The 17,502-nt window shown below is 26.0% G+C and overlaps 1 protein-coding gene across 1 annotated transcript; it reads right to left on the bottom strand.

Moving 5' to 3' along the window:
- Positions 1-2,485: 2,485 nt before the first annotated feature.
- LOC115712313 (transcription factor MYB53) lies at positions 2,486-4,377 on the bottom strand. Its single transcript, XM_030640572.2, has 3 exons — positions 4,101-4,377; positions 3,874-4,003; positions 2,486-3,743 (listed from the first exon to the last, which is right to left on the bottom strand). Exons 1-3 carry the CDS (start codon positions 4,231-4,233, stop codon positions 2,810-2,812), a joined length of 1,197 nt encoding a protein of 398 aa, XP_030496432.2. The 5' UTR covers positions 4,234-4,377; the 3' UTR covers positions 2,486-2,809.
- Between the last annotated feature and the right edge of the window lie 13,125 nt (positions 4,378-17,502).

Genomic DNA, 17,502 nt, shown 5'->3' with positions numbered 1-17,502 from the left:
AAAAATAGTATTAATTACTTCTTACTTGTTAATAGTAACTATTATATATTCTTAACATATACTAATTAGTATATACCATTTCAAATATATATCTATTAGTATATATTATTTATTAGTATTGATTACTTGTTATTTGTTAATAATATTTATTAATATATCTACCAAATAAGAATATCCAAAGTATAAAAAATATAATAAAAAATGAATATTATATTTCACAAAGTAAAATAAATAAATAAATAAACATTGAAAGTTATCTATTTTTTAAAAATTAATGTAAGAAAATAAATAATAATATAAATAATTTATATTATAATAAGAAAATACATAAAAGAATAAGTTACATATATTTATATGTAAAGGCATATATATGTTAATACCTCTAAATATTTTTTAAAAAATAAAATAAATTTCTTGAAGGAAATATATAATTTATAGAAACTAATTATAAATTAAGCACAAACTAATATCTAGTTGTTTTTTTTAAAAAAATTTATTACGTTACTAATGATAATAACAACTATTTTTTGGTATGATTATTTAACAATATGAAAAAAAAGAAGGTATAAATGTAAAGAAAAAAAAAATATACGTTATAATTATAATTATTTACAAAAATATGTATCTAGATGTAATTTTTTCTTCCATAAATCAACCAGCAAACATCTTCACAAAACCATTACCTGTCTCGCTGTTTATTTTTTTGAGAAATAAGTTGTCACTTGATGTCCATCCGTGTCACTTAAGAGGGGGATATTGTAAGACTAGAAAACTAAAAAAAATAACCATGAGACTAACTTTGTTAAGGTAGTTAGCTAGAGCTACAGCTGTAAAAAAAAATTGTTATGATTTTCAGTTGTAAGGTCGCTTATCATTTTACAAGATATAAATAAGGTCTAACCTCAATAAAGTTAGTTGAGCAATCCATTTTTCTTTCTTCTTTTTCTCCATAGTTTTTGCTCTCTCTTTTTTGGTCTAGTCAAAAATTCTGTTCTGTGAAGTTCTTGCAATTACAAATATACGGTGTAATCTACAGAGCAATTCAAATCGCAACCCAAATTAATTTAGAATCACAATTCAAGCAACAATCTAAATCACAACCCACGCAACAATGAAATCATAAAAATAAGAAAATAAAACTTAAATTTGAAATACAAATAAAAAAAAATTAAAAGAGGTCCTTTTTTTTCACTAACCACGATAATGAGTGGTTAAAAAGAGAAAAATACACAATTTTATTATAAAAGTAGAGTGTGAAGAATTTTTTATTAGAAGTAGAGTATGTAATATTAATTAAGAATAATATAGGAGGGTAATTAATTGATAATATTTATGTAGGAAAGTGAAGATTTGGTGGAAAATAGCTGTCTAGAAAGTGTGTACAAAAAGTCAGAAAAAATTCTAAAGCCACATTATTTATATGGGTTCCTAAGTCGTAACTACTTTTGGGTCCCTCCCCGAGAGTGTATCATTGAGATGGTTTCCATATGCGTCACTGGTTTGACATTAATGGCTTGGTCAACTATATATCTTGTATGTGTTTCTGTGTTTAAGATAAGAGAATTGCTATTAGGGCATTAATTTTTCTAAATAAAATTATAAGTTAGTGTCTTAGCTAGGAATTAATGGTTAATGATTTTAGTAATAATTATTAAATTAAAATATATCTAATTCTATACTATATTACATTAATACAAATATAATATATACTTATGTATTGGAATTAAGAGTATCCCTTTAAATTTCTGTGAAGGTAAATAGATCAGCTCTCAACTTTGTCTCTGCTAATTAACAAGAATTTCAGCTCCAATTAAACCAATATATCTACAAGAGTGGTTGGCAGCCGTTGCAGGTCACTAGAGGTTCGGTCAATAAACCCCTAAAATATTAAAAATTAGTCCTAGCTATATATAAAATATATATACAAATTAATTAACATACCATTGTAATATACTTAAGCACAAAAAGCACTAGCTAGAGCAGACAAAAGATAAATACCCAATTTTCTGTGTGAACAAGAAGACTTGTTTAAAGCTTGAGATATAACCATATATATCATACTATATATAAAACAATTTTAATTTATATTATCTTTCCCATATATATATATATTTGCTTTGATCTTATTTATTAATTACTAGTGCCAGCTGATATTATTGAAACTACAAATAACTTTCACCATCAATTTGTTATATAGTTAATTAATAATTTATTAATACTAATTTGATTTCAAACATAAAATTAGCCGCCCTCTTCACTATTATTCAAAGGTAATTAGTAGTATAAGTTTTCCTTAAGAAAAAAAATTGAAAGAATAACATATTGCTAGAATGGATAATATATATGCCTAAAATTTCATCCCAAGTTGTTACAATAAAGGATATATATATACCAAATTACCAAAGATTAAGATCCACAGAAAGCAAAAAACCATATAAATCATATATATACAAATGAAAGCTACAGAATTAATTATATGTGTATATATATGAACAAAACTATATATAATGGAGATTCAAAAGTTTTTTTCTATATATTTAGCTTTATCCATAGCTAAATAGCATTCAAACAAACTCATGCATAAAAACTCATCAACAAATCTATATCTTATGCATCCTGAAGGATTTATATATATTGTACACATATATAATATGAACAATACTATATGACATAATAATACACAATAGTAAGTAATAGTGATAGTGATAGCAGTTTCTCAGGGCAAATAAAGAAAAGAACAAAAAAATTAAAAGGGGTGCTTATATATGAAACAAACAGAAGTCTACTTAATTTATAGTATTATATATAGCTAGGCAAAGTCCTGAAATAAAGAGTCATCAAGGAGGTGATCAGGCCAAACAGAATGGGTCACTTCATGATCTCCATAGCTTGAATTAATAATGCAACCATAGGCACTCTGATTATTCTCTAGTACTGTAGTATTTGGGGTGGTAGTGATCCCAGCAGCCGCCGCCCCGGAAGGTGGAGAGGGAGTAGTACAAGCAGAAGGAGGAAGCCAAGCAGTTGATGATGATGATGATGAGAAGATCATCTCATCTTGGCCTACCAATAATTGGTTGTTATTAGTATTATTATTAGTATTAAGGCTGAACATTGCCGTGTCTACTGAAAGTACTTGATCGTTATTAGCCATTTGTTTGTTGTGTAGTGGTGACCTCTCATCATCCTGGTTGTTGTTGTTGTTATGATCATTACTACATGGGATTTTCAAGTCAGGCAAGTGAGCAAAAGAGAGTGATGAATCATGGAGAGATTGAAGAATAAGGTCATTATGATGAGTGGTGGTAGTAGTAATTGGGTTTTGGAACAGATCATGAGGAGAATCAAAAACAGTTTGGGTACTGTTGTTGTTGTTGTTGTCTTTGAATGAAGAAGATAAGGAGTTGAGAAGGTTGATGGTTTCGATGTCAGAAGTGTTGAGATTGTTGTTGTTGTTATTATTAGGTGGTTGAAGAAGGTACTGTAAGTAGTGAAGCTTGGCCATGTTTTGAACAGCTTCGGCTTGGATTCTGACAGCGTGTTCTTCCCAAGGATGATCCATAAGCTCCTTGAGATTGGCTAAAGCTATGAGATGAGGCAAACTTGAAAATATGTCAGTACGAGGACGGTGAGTCATTGGATCAATCCCCATTTGGATCAGCTTTTTCTTCAGGTGGGTGTTCCAAAAGTTCTTTATTTCATTGTCCGTACGCCCTGGTAGGTGGCTAGCTATTGCTGACCATCTTTTTTATTTTTTTGAAAAAAAAAAATAACAAATACAATGATCATTAATTCATTTATTCACTCATTGTGAAAACAGAGAAAAATGAGAAAAAGAAAATGACCAATATATTATTAATTAAAAATTATTACTTGTTTCCAAGGATGGAGTGAAGATTGAGTATGGTTTCTTCTTCTTCTTGAGAAAATTTCCCCCTTTTGATATCTGGCCTCAAGTAGTTTGTCCACCTCAATCTACAACTCTTCCCACATCTGTTTAGCCCTGTGTTACGAATACAAAATAACATATGTATAATTCTATTAATGTATAAGATTACACCCAATTTCATCCAATAATTAAAATTGCAATATATATGTACCTGCAAGTCTAGGGAGAGCTCTCCAGCTTCCATGACCATTCTTTTGAATAAACTTAACAAGCTTCTGATCCTCTTCAGGGGTCCAAGGGCCTTTCTTAAGACCACTCTCATCACAACAAGGAGATCTTCCCATGGTTATATGTATTATTTTTCCAAATTAATAATGAAGAAGAAGATTTGGCTCATGTAGTAGAGTGCTATATATGTATGTATGTATATATGTATAGGTGCCTCCCCCAAATCCAACCATATAAGAAAGAAGAGGTTTATATTTATATACGAATCAAGGTCTTTGTCTCCCCAATCTCATTGAGGCTGACTGACGTGCTAGTTTCTCATTTGCTTCCATAACTACTACCCCTTTTTCTATTTAATTCATTATTATTAATTCATATCTCTCTCTAAAATCTACACTCATTTTCTCATTATTATTATTATTATTATTATTATTATTATTATTATTATTATTATTATTATTATTTGTCTAGCTGCGAGCCCGGTATATATATTTTTATTTTATATATGTGCTATTATTTTCTTTCTTTCTTTATTTTTTCTTTTCTTTACATCTATAAATGTGGTGTGGTATGTGTGGCCTTTGAATTATTAATAATAAGTGGACCTTTGTTTTTTGTGCTTATTTAGTCAATTGTCTCTACAGAAACATATTACGACGAAAACTACTAATCTTGAATATTACTCATCATCATCACCCATGATATATTAGATATTAAATATATTAATATATTTTTTCTCAATATTGTCAATTTAATTACATATATATATTTATTGTGATAGTGTTAGGCCAGAAGTTGGAAAATGTCAAATGAGCAGGTTATTTTGAGGGGCATTAATATTATATATGGTTTAGTAAATATGTAGTCTCTATAGATCTTCATCATGTCTAAGTGCATACGGCGGCTCTTTCACTTTGTTTTTTTTTTGGGAAATTATATATATTGCCATCAAATTATTGCTTTACCGTTTTTTGGATTATGCAGTTTTTTTTTTTTTTTTTTGATTTTTTAATGCTACAACATTAGTCATCAATTACAGTATCAAAATCATAATATATATTTGAATATGAGTAATATGTACGTGTTAGAAATTTATAAAAATATATAATATAAAGTATAAGAATGACTATATAAAGTAGAATAAATAATAATCCAACATATAAATAGTATCATAGAAAAATATTCAAATAATTAGAGTTATTAATTTTTAGTTTTGATCTCACACGAGCTTCAGATCTACAAATAAATCAAAAGTGAGCTAAGTGTTCAAACTTCCAAACTTTCTTTTAAACTCTTTGATAGATCTACTCGGAATGCATGAGTAATGAGTTTGGGACTTCCATTAGTATGTATATAACATATTAATTATCTAAATATTGTGACAATTAATTTAAAAATACAAATAGATCATAAAATACTTGGTAAATCATAATCCGTTGATTCTTAAATAAAGGAGTGTTTGAGAACGAAGGCCTCGGTTGACAGATTCTTAGGCTCAATCTCAGGTCTCCGTCTTTGCTATGTTGTTCCTTAATTAGAATATTTATAATTTATTATCAAATAATAATTATATGTTTTATAATCAAATCAAATTTGACTAACTGTTTATGAGATATTGTAATAGTATGCACACATATATTATATATGAACGTCTATTGATTAGCCGAAATTAAAATTAAAACTGGGTCATAATTAAGATCATCATTTTAATTCTATTTTGTATAGCATGTATCACAACAAGAGCACTACTAGTGGTGCTATATATGGAATATATGTATAAAAGAAAAGGGTAAATCTGTATTTTGAAAGAAAGGCTAGGCTTGGTTAGGCTAGGTAATATATAAGCCAAATAAAATATTACGATCGAATCCCTCAAAAGAAAAAGGTGAGAAATTATGAGTAATTAATTAACAGCCAGGAAAGTGGAAAAGTCAACGTCAGGGAACAGGTGGCATTTTATTGGTTGGCCACAAAAACTCAGGCCATGCACGCAACATAATAGAGGCCCTTTCTAATCGTCATTGATTGCTATATTAATTATGCATGGTTATAATTAAGTGATATCACGTACGTATATATAAATATATATATCAAAGTTATATATATGAATGGGGTCCTCTTCAAATATCTCATGTCATTAGCTTTTGTACCCATGCACTCATGGTCAATCGAGTTCAGGCCCCTTCCTTTATACATTAACAACATTAATAATTATAACATGATGAACAAGTTGGCTAAACTCTATATTTCATATTTTATATAGATTTTGTATTAAAGGAATGCATTCCGTTTAATTATCTCATAAATTGTTGGATCATAATTGAGTTGATTCAGCAATTATTAATTATCGAAAACCAGAGTACATTAAACCAAACTACATCAAACAAAATTTATATATATAGTATATATTAATGAATATATTTTTTTATTAAAAGGGACAAGAATCTTTTACCTATATATTTATACTCATCGACATATCATAATGATCAGTAATTGATCTCATAGTATATATCATCCACCATTTTCCCAATTACTAACTATAGATACATGAAAATCTTCTTTTTGGTTATATATCAAAATCTTACTATAAACTACATGAAAGTTTCATTCATGTAATCACTGACTGCATTATTAGAAACAAATTATAATACTGTGCCTTGTGATTATAATTGATTTTATTATAAACTAAAGACAAGTGCTCATATAGTTTAAATATATAATCTCAACTAATGTCGTCACCAAAATATTTATTTAAGATTGGTCTAAATGTATACTCGTGAGGAACATTTGACTGCTAATTAAATCTTTCAATAGTAAATCTACATAGATATGTTTTATATGTATACCACTTTAAAAAGTTGGGTTTGGTATAATATTCTTAGAATAATCCTTAGTGTCTATTAGCTGTATGAAATGACAAATCCTTTCTCTTGAGTAATTATTTTTTACTTTGACTTAATCTTTTATTGAGAAATAAAGTATACTAGATTATATATATATGTCTATATATAATTACTTTTGAATATACATTTTAACTAATTATATTATATATTATGTTAAGGATATAAATTCAGATAAATAATGTGTTTTCACATGATAGAAATACGGGAGAAGGTAAAAACCGAGACAGAATCTAGTCACACATAATTATACATTGCATATAACAATGAATAAAGTAAAAGGGATAAAAAAGTAAGATAGTCGCTACGTAAATCGAATATACATATATGATGACCAAGTGTTTTTCCCCTGCGCCACTTAGATTGGTCCAAAGACTAATACATGAACTGTCAATATGCAATGAAGATAGTCGCATATGTTTCGGGCTTTAATAATAAGAATGGTCAAAATTCTGTTCTTTTTCATTTATTTAATTTACAAATGTTTTTTATTTCATCTATATTGTAATTATATTGTGTGTAATGTTCCCATCTGACTGGTTATGTAATTAAAAGAACATTTACTTTCTATATAAAGAGATATATGATTCACACATCACAAACTTTTGCAAAAATAAATTAAATAGGTTAAGCTCTTACTAAACTATTATAATTTTTTTATCTTTTAATTACTTCGCTTTTGCATATGCTTGTTGTTCACTTTCAATTATCATTACTTATCATATTTTGAGTATTTGTTGTTTTTTGGTGAATACTCGCATAATATTGATGTTGTCTATTTTTCTAGGTGATTGGCAAAATTACAACTTTATGATAAGCAGTTAGTTACTCAAATAAAAAAAGTAAAATGCAGTACTATACCTTTTTTTTCATTCTTACATTCAAAGTTTCTCTAAATTACTTTACATCTATAAAACCATATAGATTCGATTTTTAAAGCATTTTAAGTTGCTAACATATAGAGATGTTAGATGGCAAAAGAAAAGCCCCACATTTTTTCAGTATTTATAAACATCAAAAATATTTTTTGATAGTCAAAATATAATTATTACATTGGCAAAGAATTTAGAGTATTAATTGTTATTGGGCACCAACACCTAGCACCTCTTGACATGTCATTTTGTGATTGGTTAATAATACTTTCTAAAAATTATTACTATTGGCAAAGAATTTTATTACTATACTATAAACAGGACTTTTGGTGATAATTGTCGTCGCTACAAATTTCAAAAATTGCTGTGTAGAAGTTTTTATTTTTGCAATGCTGTTGTATAAAAGTTATTATGGGTGTACATATATATCGACGTTAATTAATGTGTCTTGATTAAACAATTATTCTTAATATATACACATAAATATATAATAGAGAGAGCGCAGATGTATAATCTCCTAATTAATAATATACAGCATTATTATTACCAATATACAATATTATTTCTAAATTACTTGACAGTACCAGCTTAATTTACTCAATAATAAAACAAGACCGCCAGAGATAGTATCATTCAAAAAAAAAAAAAAAGAGAGAGAGAGAGATAGTGTATATACAAATATATATTATAAAGAAAAATTGGTAACAGTGGTGCATGTCTAGCTAGCACTTTTTTCGGTGTCAATTTTGCTATTAGCAGATCTTATATAATTTAATGTAATAACTTTTAGAAAATATTACTAGTCAATCACAAGACGACATGCCAAGAGGTGTTGATGCCTAATAACAATTAATACTCTGTTATAAAAATTATGTACATACTTGAAAAATGCTAACTGTTGCCTAATATTCTTCTTTGTATTATATTTTTATTTTTATTAATACAATTAAGTATGAAGTGCATATAACTTAAAATAATAATTTTTAAAAGATATGGTTTATAAATTATCAATAATAATACTTGGCACCACGGGTGCTAATAATAATACTTTATATATTTATATTAGGGGTCAGCAGTCATCGTCCTCCTATATATGCCATATATGTTTTGAGAGTTTGGTGAATCAATTGCCAATCAATATCGTCGTGGATATGCTCATTATTTTGGCAATATTCCAATCAACCACACTGTTCATTGTCCTCCTATAATTAATCAACCTCTATAATATTACTATTAAATAGGTACTATTAATTAAACGAGTACGTACAACATAAATATGTGTATTATATGATGGACACGTCTTGATATAAGATAATATATCTACCAAGGTTAAACACTAATTAAGTTCCCGATCAAAAAAAATTAATAGCTAATAGCAGCTTCATGAAGATCAATTCCCTAATCTATATTATCATATCATATGATCATGATCGATCGATCAATTATCATAATTTTAACAAATTATATAGGTATAAATAATAAATAAAGTTGGCAGAAAAACTTAATTTGGTTCAATGGATTACGTAGATTAATACTGATGAACATAATAAAGATAATTAATTTTTAGAACATGAAAGGATCGATGTGATGTGGCAGTTTTGACCATGGAGGTATAGAGCTAATTAATTAAGTTAGACAAGAAGTTGGTGCGGCAAGCGCTCTAAATTCCACCCCATTTTGAATCTCCAAAGACATATATATAAATATATATGATCTTCGTTTAATTACCACATGATCATATATATTTATATGTATATACATATATAAATGAATATATATGATGAAGAATTCGTCAATGGCATTTGTTGATTCTCCTTCGTCCCCTTCTCTTTTGTCTTCTTTAATTATGCCAATATATATAATCATATCATTAATTAATTATAATTATTTTATATTCTATATATATCCCCCAATTGGAGGAGATGGAGGACACATCGATTAATATTTGTTAGAGATTGTGAAATAAGTCAATTATATAAATATATATAGTTATATATACATAAGAAAAATGACGAAATTACATGAAACTTTTATGACAAGTTAGCCAAAGTAAATAAAAGAATAAAAGTACTAAATTAATAATTAGCTATATATATAAAAATATATATTACATGTTTTTTCTAGTTGGCAAGAAATTCGTTCACACTTGATGTAGCATTACTGTTCACACACACAAATTAATGGTATGGAACTGATCATTAAAATTAAAGAATAACATATATCAGTTTATTGGTTTCTAATTAAAAATACAAATACGTATATATATATATATATGTATATATATTTGAAAATATTATGATATTTTCATGTCTGTTCTGTGTGCACATTTTATGTATGGCCTAGACATGAACAGTCTTGTTATCCTACAATCTTTAATACATAAGTTGAACATTTTTATAACATATTTTATTAGGATCAATTGAAAGAACAGAATATATATATGTACACTTATGTAAATGATCAAAGCGACGACGACGACGAATATTCTAAACAATATGCATGCATGCATGCATGTACATCTAAATTTCTACGTGATATTGAAAAATACATTATTAATTAAAGTCATCTAGATATATTGATTAAGGTTTTGATAATAATGTTTATTATGGCCAAATTAAAAATTAAGGACCACTTTCTTGGTTTATCCGAGTTTGTTGCATTTGCATATATATCAAACCTAAACTCGTAGCAAAGCATCACATCAATATATGTATATATATATATATATATATATATATATAATATTTATAGCCACGTACAGTCAAACTAAAAAACGACAAGGAGTTGTGTCCCTATTTTTCTATCTCTCACCTCATTTTCTCATGTCGGTATGTATGCATAATTAAGCTTTTTTAACCTCAAGGAAAAAGATTCTCAAATTTAGTTAGAGAAAGGAAGAAAATTTTCACAACGTTAACCCATCTTAAACGAAATTAATTATATTAAGATTTATATATCATGATATATTTTTTACTGGCTCAGATCGATATAAAGAAAACTGTATATAATAATTAACTAATAATAAGATTGCTTCTTAGACTAACTTTCCTTGTGGGGGTGGATCAACATATCACATCAGAAGAGATGGTTTGATAAATAAAATATTTATATTTATATAATAAAACTGTAGGGATCAAATGATGTCACGTATATAATCTCAAAACATGGTGATTGTTCAAATATTATTTTAATGAAAAAATTAGTAAAAAATATGAATCGTATGTTTGTAAGTAGTATAGCTAAACAACTGATTTGCTTGCTATGATAAGTTTCTACCCAATACATCTAAACTCAGACTTTCTACACTCTCTCATGCCACGTATATGATTTTATGTCTGCCCTTGTTTATAGAAAAGGAAACGCTTCCCCTATTATACTTAACTAATTTAAGTTACACACTTATTATATATTTGACTGTCTTAATCTTCTAATTAAGTAGTTAATTAATTTTTTGATTAATTATATAGTTTGAAATAACAGTATTAGTGTACACCACTTTCTTATATTGTATGAAATATAGAGACTTATTCTTAAGAAGCTAGCAGCTAGTAAGTTATTATTCTTAGAAAAATTACTGTAGAAAAATATATCTAATAGTGATCCAGATCATGATCTCAATAAAAATTATAAAACTTTTTAGCAACAAACGTCAAGATTGCTTGATAGCTAGACATAAAATTTATCTATAAGTTGCATTATTTCATATACTAAATAATATGCTACTTCATTTATAATGCATCTTTTAGAATTATTAACCTTTTCGGTAACAAATTTTAATTTGGAAGTGAATAATTGTTGAACAATCAAAAATTTTGAATGAGTAAATAAATAAGTAATTAAATATAAAATCTAGCTATAAGCTTCTGCCTTCTGGTGGCAACTTTTTTAATTTTTAAAATATATTTGGGGTTGTTGGGCAGTGGAGATGGGATGGTGAAAAAGGTGTTAACCTAGTTAGGATGTCTTTTTGTGTTCATGTATACATATATATATAAATATATATTTATATATATACATATATATATAAACCTCTTTCCTGTTGAGTAGTTCATCTAAAAAATCACAATAATACCAAACAGTGGTTCTACAATATATCCATATATGATCATTTCGATCCTCTATATAGAATTGTTGTGCGTTGTTATAATAGACTTGCTTGTGAGAGCATGGTCAATAGGCCTTTCTCAATATATGAAATATAATAGGACGGTTAAGGTATAAAATAATTTCATATTATTTTTTATGAAATTTTTAATAATTTTAGGTATAAAAATATAACCCAAAACAAAATATTGTGAATGTGTGTGTGTGATTTGTAAGATTTATTATTTTTCTAAATCTTTATTGGGATTAAGGCTTAGTATAACTATGAGTGAAATATCCCGCTCACCCATGAAAAATGGGACAAAATACGAACAATATTGTTATTTGGTATTTTGGTATCTTAAGGTGATTAACACTATATATTGAAGTAATAGTACCTACTATATAATTAATTAGTAATTTTCTATATTATTTATTAACTCGAAATGTGTGAAACCTAATGTTAAAATAAAATAATAATAATATGTTATTTCTTGTGGCACCTTAAAATGCCCTTAACATTTTCCGAAAAAGCACATTCACAATTTTCTTATTTGATAAATTTTAATCACACAAGTAATATGGGACATATGTAAAAATGCATAATAAAGTACAGCATTAATGTACACTATATATAAACGTTCCCAAATACAAATAACACAAAAAATCTTAAACTCACTAATCACTTTTACTTTTATTTTGTGAATGTTTTCTATGTATTAAAAATAATTAATAATTTAATTTTTTTATACGACTCCTAATATTCATTTAAAAAAGTTAATTTGTAAAAAATCTTAAAAATTTTATAGTGTTGAAATGAGGATTCCAATATTTAGTTGCATTTGTGCTTAATTTACTTTATAATTCATGAAGAATAAAATAGTTTGATTAATTTTATTTTTAACACCGTAAATTATTTTGAAAAAAAAAAAAGAATAACCCGAATATCTGTTACATATATAACTATAAGGCATCGATCGTCATACAAAAGTAATTAAATGTTATTTTTTTTTTTAATGTAAGAAATAATAATCCTCCATTATGAGTAAGAAAAAATGATGACCTACGTACTTAACAATCTCTTTATATATAAATATATATAATGTTCAAATATTGATAATATTAAGTAAATATTGAGAATGATATGGTGTTATAATTAGCTTTTTGTTCCCCCAAATGTAGGGAGTTTTCAATAATAGTAGGCATAATATAATGCAAGTTAGAAATGTTAGGAAGGAGAAATCAAAGAAAGGTAGATGAATTTCCTGAAATATATAATATTAATTAATAGACATAAAACAGTACTATATATATTAATTAGCAAGTGGCCACCCTTAAACCAGTGGATTATGTTCATTTCTTATAATATATATATTACTAATGACCACGTACGATAGTGATACTTAGATAATAGTATATTAAAATTAAATTTTATTCTTAATTAGGTGATTATAACTAATAAATACATAAATAATGTACACGAAGGCGACCAGTATATTAAAAATTTCTTCTATACTTCTAATACACGTGAATATATATATATAATACTTTTTTATACGTATAATATATGTATTAATTGTATATTAATTCTATAATATATGCATGTACATACATGTAGTCTCTCTCTATAGATAGTAGACATATATTACTTAAATAAATAAAATATACTAATACGTCGACAACAACTTCAATACTTCACTCGTTCCAAATTAACTATTCACAACCCAACAACCATTAAACAAAGCATTAATTAACTAAATTTTTGAAGTGGGATCAGCAAGATCTGTGCTAATTTCATCATATCTTTACCGTTTTTCAACAATAATTACGTGTATTAAGTTCGTCAATCTCTTCTTCTGATAAATTAATACATATTAATTTATCACCAGAGGACTATTACACAGTTATATAAACATATATATTACTTATATATTAATACTTACTTTTTAATAAATATTATTTAGAGCATTGCTATTTTTGCAGTGTCTAGCACCTTTCATAGGTTGCGGCGTTGCGCTTCACGATTAGTTAGTGATATTTTTTAAAAACTATTTTCTTAAGGTATATGAGACTCGAACCGAAAAGGGTGCTAGACACCAATAGTACTTTCTAGCAATTCTCGATAAATTATTACAAATATATATGTGTAGGATCATCAAGATGACTAAGTTAATCAAATAATTGTTTATGAATTCTTTAAAGACTACGACTTCAAGTCGTTGGAAGTTTCAAAGTTAAAGCATCATCATCGTGCTTTTCTTATATATATATATATATATATATATATATATATATATATCATTCACGTACAGTATGTCTAAAGCTTCTTGGTGACTTCTTTTTAGTTTTTCTCAACCGTTATGCCCAACATAGTGGAAATTTTAGTATAATATATGCCTAGATTTTTAAGCAATCTCAATTCGGAAAAAATTGTTGGTTTGTCTCTACATATATAATAATATTTTACATATATATGAAATATAATGAACTACGTAAATGTAAATTAATTAAGGATAAAAAAATGTGTTAAAATGTGCTTTAATTTAAAAATCATTTCTTAATTAGATACCAACTACTACTTTTTATTTGTTGGCTTAACTTCTATCAACAGTGACGATATCACCAGTATAGACAGGTAAAATAAATTACTATTATCAAGGACAATCAGATAATAGAAACTGACAGTTTTAATCATTTAATTAAATCCATATGTGATCCATAGATAGAAAAAAAATATATATATCTATTTTAGTTAATTATGACATATATTTATAATACAAAATGATAATTATAAATATGATATTCAAATCCTACTAAGATCATTTTTTTTTTCCTTTTTAAGTTTATTTTTACTTTTGTTTGAAAAAAAAAAAATTACACCTCCCTCACTTTAAATTGTTGGTTAAACTAACTCACTGATATGTATACTTTCCAAATCGTAGAATATTTCTATTTTTAGTACTTAGAAGAATTTTTATATAAATTTTTTATGTAATTGTATAAATTGTAGTTATAGCAAGTATTTTACCTATTTTTTAAAAACATAAAATAATTTACGTTGATCAAAATATATATAAGATTCAAACATATAATTTACATGTCTTTATTTTTAATTTTGTATGCGCATGCGATTGAATATATTGAAATTTATTTTTTTTATGGAAAATTATTTAAAATATAATGTAATACACTGCCAAAAAATTTGAGCTATTATTTCTCTAAATAAGTAAAACATAAAAGAGGACAAATTATAATATTCCTTACTTCCTATTGTCCTAAAATTTATATATATATATATATATATATATATATATATATATCTAGCTGAGATGTCTTTATACTGGTATCCTATAATTATTAAATATTGTATATATTTATTATTATTTCTTAGTAATTTAGTCACTTCTAACTGAGATGTTCCCTTGAAATTTCATCATACCAAACTTTTCCAGAAATGCATGGTATATGGAGGATATAGATGAATACATACACAAAAACATATTGATGATTGTTAATTCTCTGGTCATGATATATTTATATATATATACAAATATATGGGGTATGGTATGGAATATGCATGCAAGCAGGCATTTAATATATAAGTAATATTTTATTTATATATATATAACATTGGTGCAGATATCATTACTCATGTATATTATAACATGGGTATATATATTGAAAGGATGTGTATTAGAGAGTTATGATTAATTAAATGAAATAAGTAAATACCCATATGAAAGAGATATACGAGGGTCATAATTAAACATAAATAGTTCTATATTTTTATATATTATTATTATTATATATATATATATATGAAAAAGCATATACGTATCAACCACAATATGGATCATGCATGGGTATGCCGTATGCATATATAACAGCTTTTTTCAACCCAAAATTAATTCCAGAGTAAGTAATAACTACCATTAGCTAGCTAGCTTCTCAACCATATTTATTACCAACAGTAAATAAATTTTTTCCATTTCCGGAAGTTGAGACCGGAGAATATAATAGAATTACGTACATATATGTGTAAATATAGTTGACGAGGTTTATTTATTTAATTATATTTATAAGACAGCATCTTATAATTTATATGTATATAGATAAGAAACTAGCTAATAATTAATAAGATAATTTGATATAGAATAACTCATGATATATATCCTGCTTTACGTTTTCTTTTCAGTAGGTCAAGCAAGAAACTGAGACGTGCGCATGCATGATTTAGAAACTTAAAGAACAAACAATTATTTATACTTAAAAATTATTCAAAGTTTTGATCTGTGTCAAAAAGAAAAATACCTCTTTTAGTCGAATGACCCTTAGTAGCTTCTATTAAACATCATAACTCTTTCTTTAACCAGCTCCTTATATATTATTATAAGATCTGGAGAGTCCACAACATGTATATATGTATATATATATATATATATATATATATATATATATAAATTCAGTAATATATAAAAAGGATTTTTAGAGAAATTTAATGAAAAAAAACATAAAGTTATGGAAGAAAATAATCATTTATTATATAATGCGATAGGGCTTGGGAGTTTACACGTACATCTCATGCAAGTTAATTATGTACATATCATTTTAGAAAAATACATTCATTTATAATTAAACTGCCTATATTTTATAAGCACATGCCCTTTTCTTCTCCCCGCACCCTAAACTACATTTAGAAACATATAATAATCTTATAGAAATTAAGATAAATGTTGTGAGAATTTAGGATAAAGGTGTATATGACTTCAACTTCAAAACCAATATTTAACAATAAAAGTAGTACATCTATTATCTATTCACAGATTAATAATGTAGAACTATTTTTAATAAATATCCTCAAACCCTACTTCTTCTATATCCGCACCATTTATTATTAACAACTATAAAATTCAAAAAATGTTACCTTAAAAAATTAAATAAAAAAAAAACTGTTAAGAAAAAAATATTAATTGATGAACAAAAACAAATATGAATGTGGATATGGAAGTGATGCTAGTAATTTTTATTCTTTTTTCTTCAGTATCATATTGTACATACTATAGCAATTTCATATATTTTTTTTTTTTTGTAAGGGATATATACTAATTTATTCTCTATGACCATCTCAAATGGTTACAAATATTTGGTGTAGAATCACCAATTCTATATATATATAAATATATATATATAAAAAAAAAAAAAAAAGTTATTTTTGTGCAACAAGTCCAATAATTCATAACAAATATCACACTAAATATATCCCACCAAATAAATATATTTTACTTAAAAAAAATCTCGTATTTTATATATTATTTACATTAATAATTAATTTATAATATAATTATATCATGACTACTAGTAAGAATTTAAAATCTTAAAATGATAAATAAAATAAAATATTTATTAAATCAATTAAACATTACACATTAAAAAAAAAACTTATTGAATGATTTAAATTCTATAGTTAATTCTAATATATGCGAGCAGAAATAAAGAATTGTGCAAAAAGGAGATCACCAACAATGTAAGT

The sequence above is a fragment of the Cannabis sativa genome, chromosome 4 (assembly GCF_029168945.1).
Source record: "Cannabis sativa cultivar Pink pepper isolate KNU-18-1 chromosome 4, ASM2916894v1, whole genome shotgun sequence".
NCBI lineage: Eukaryota > Viridiplantae > Streptophyta > Magnoliopsida > Rosales > Cannabaceae > Cannabis > Cannabis sativa.
This window is presented reverse-complemented; position numbering and strand designations above follow the sequence as displayed.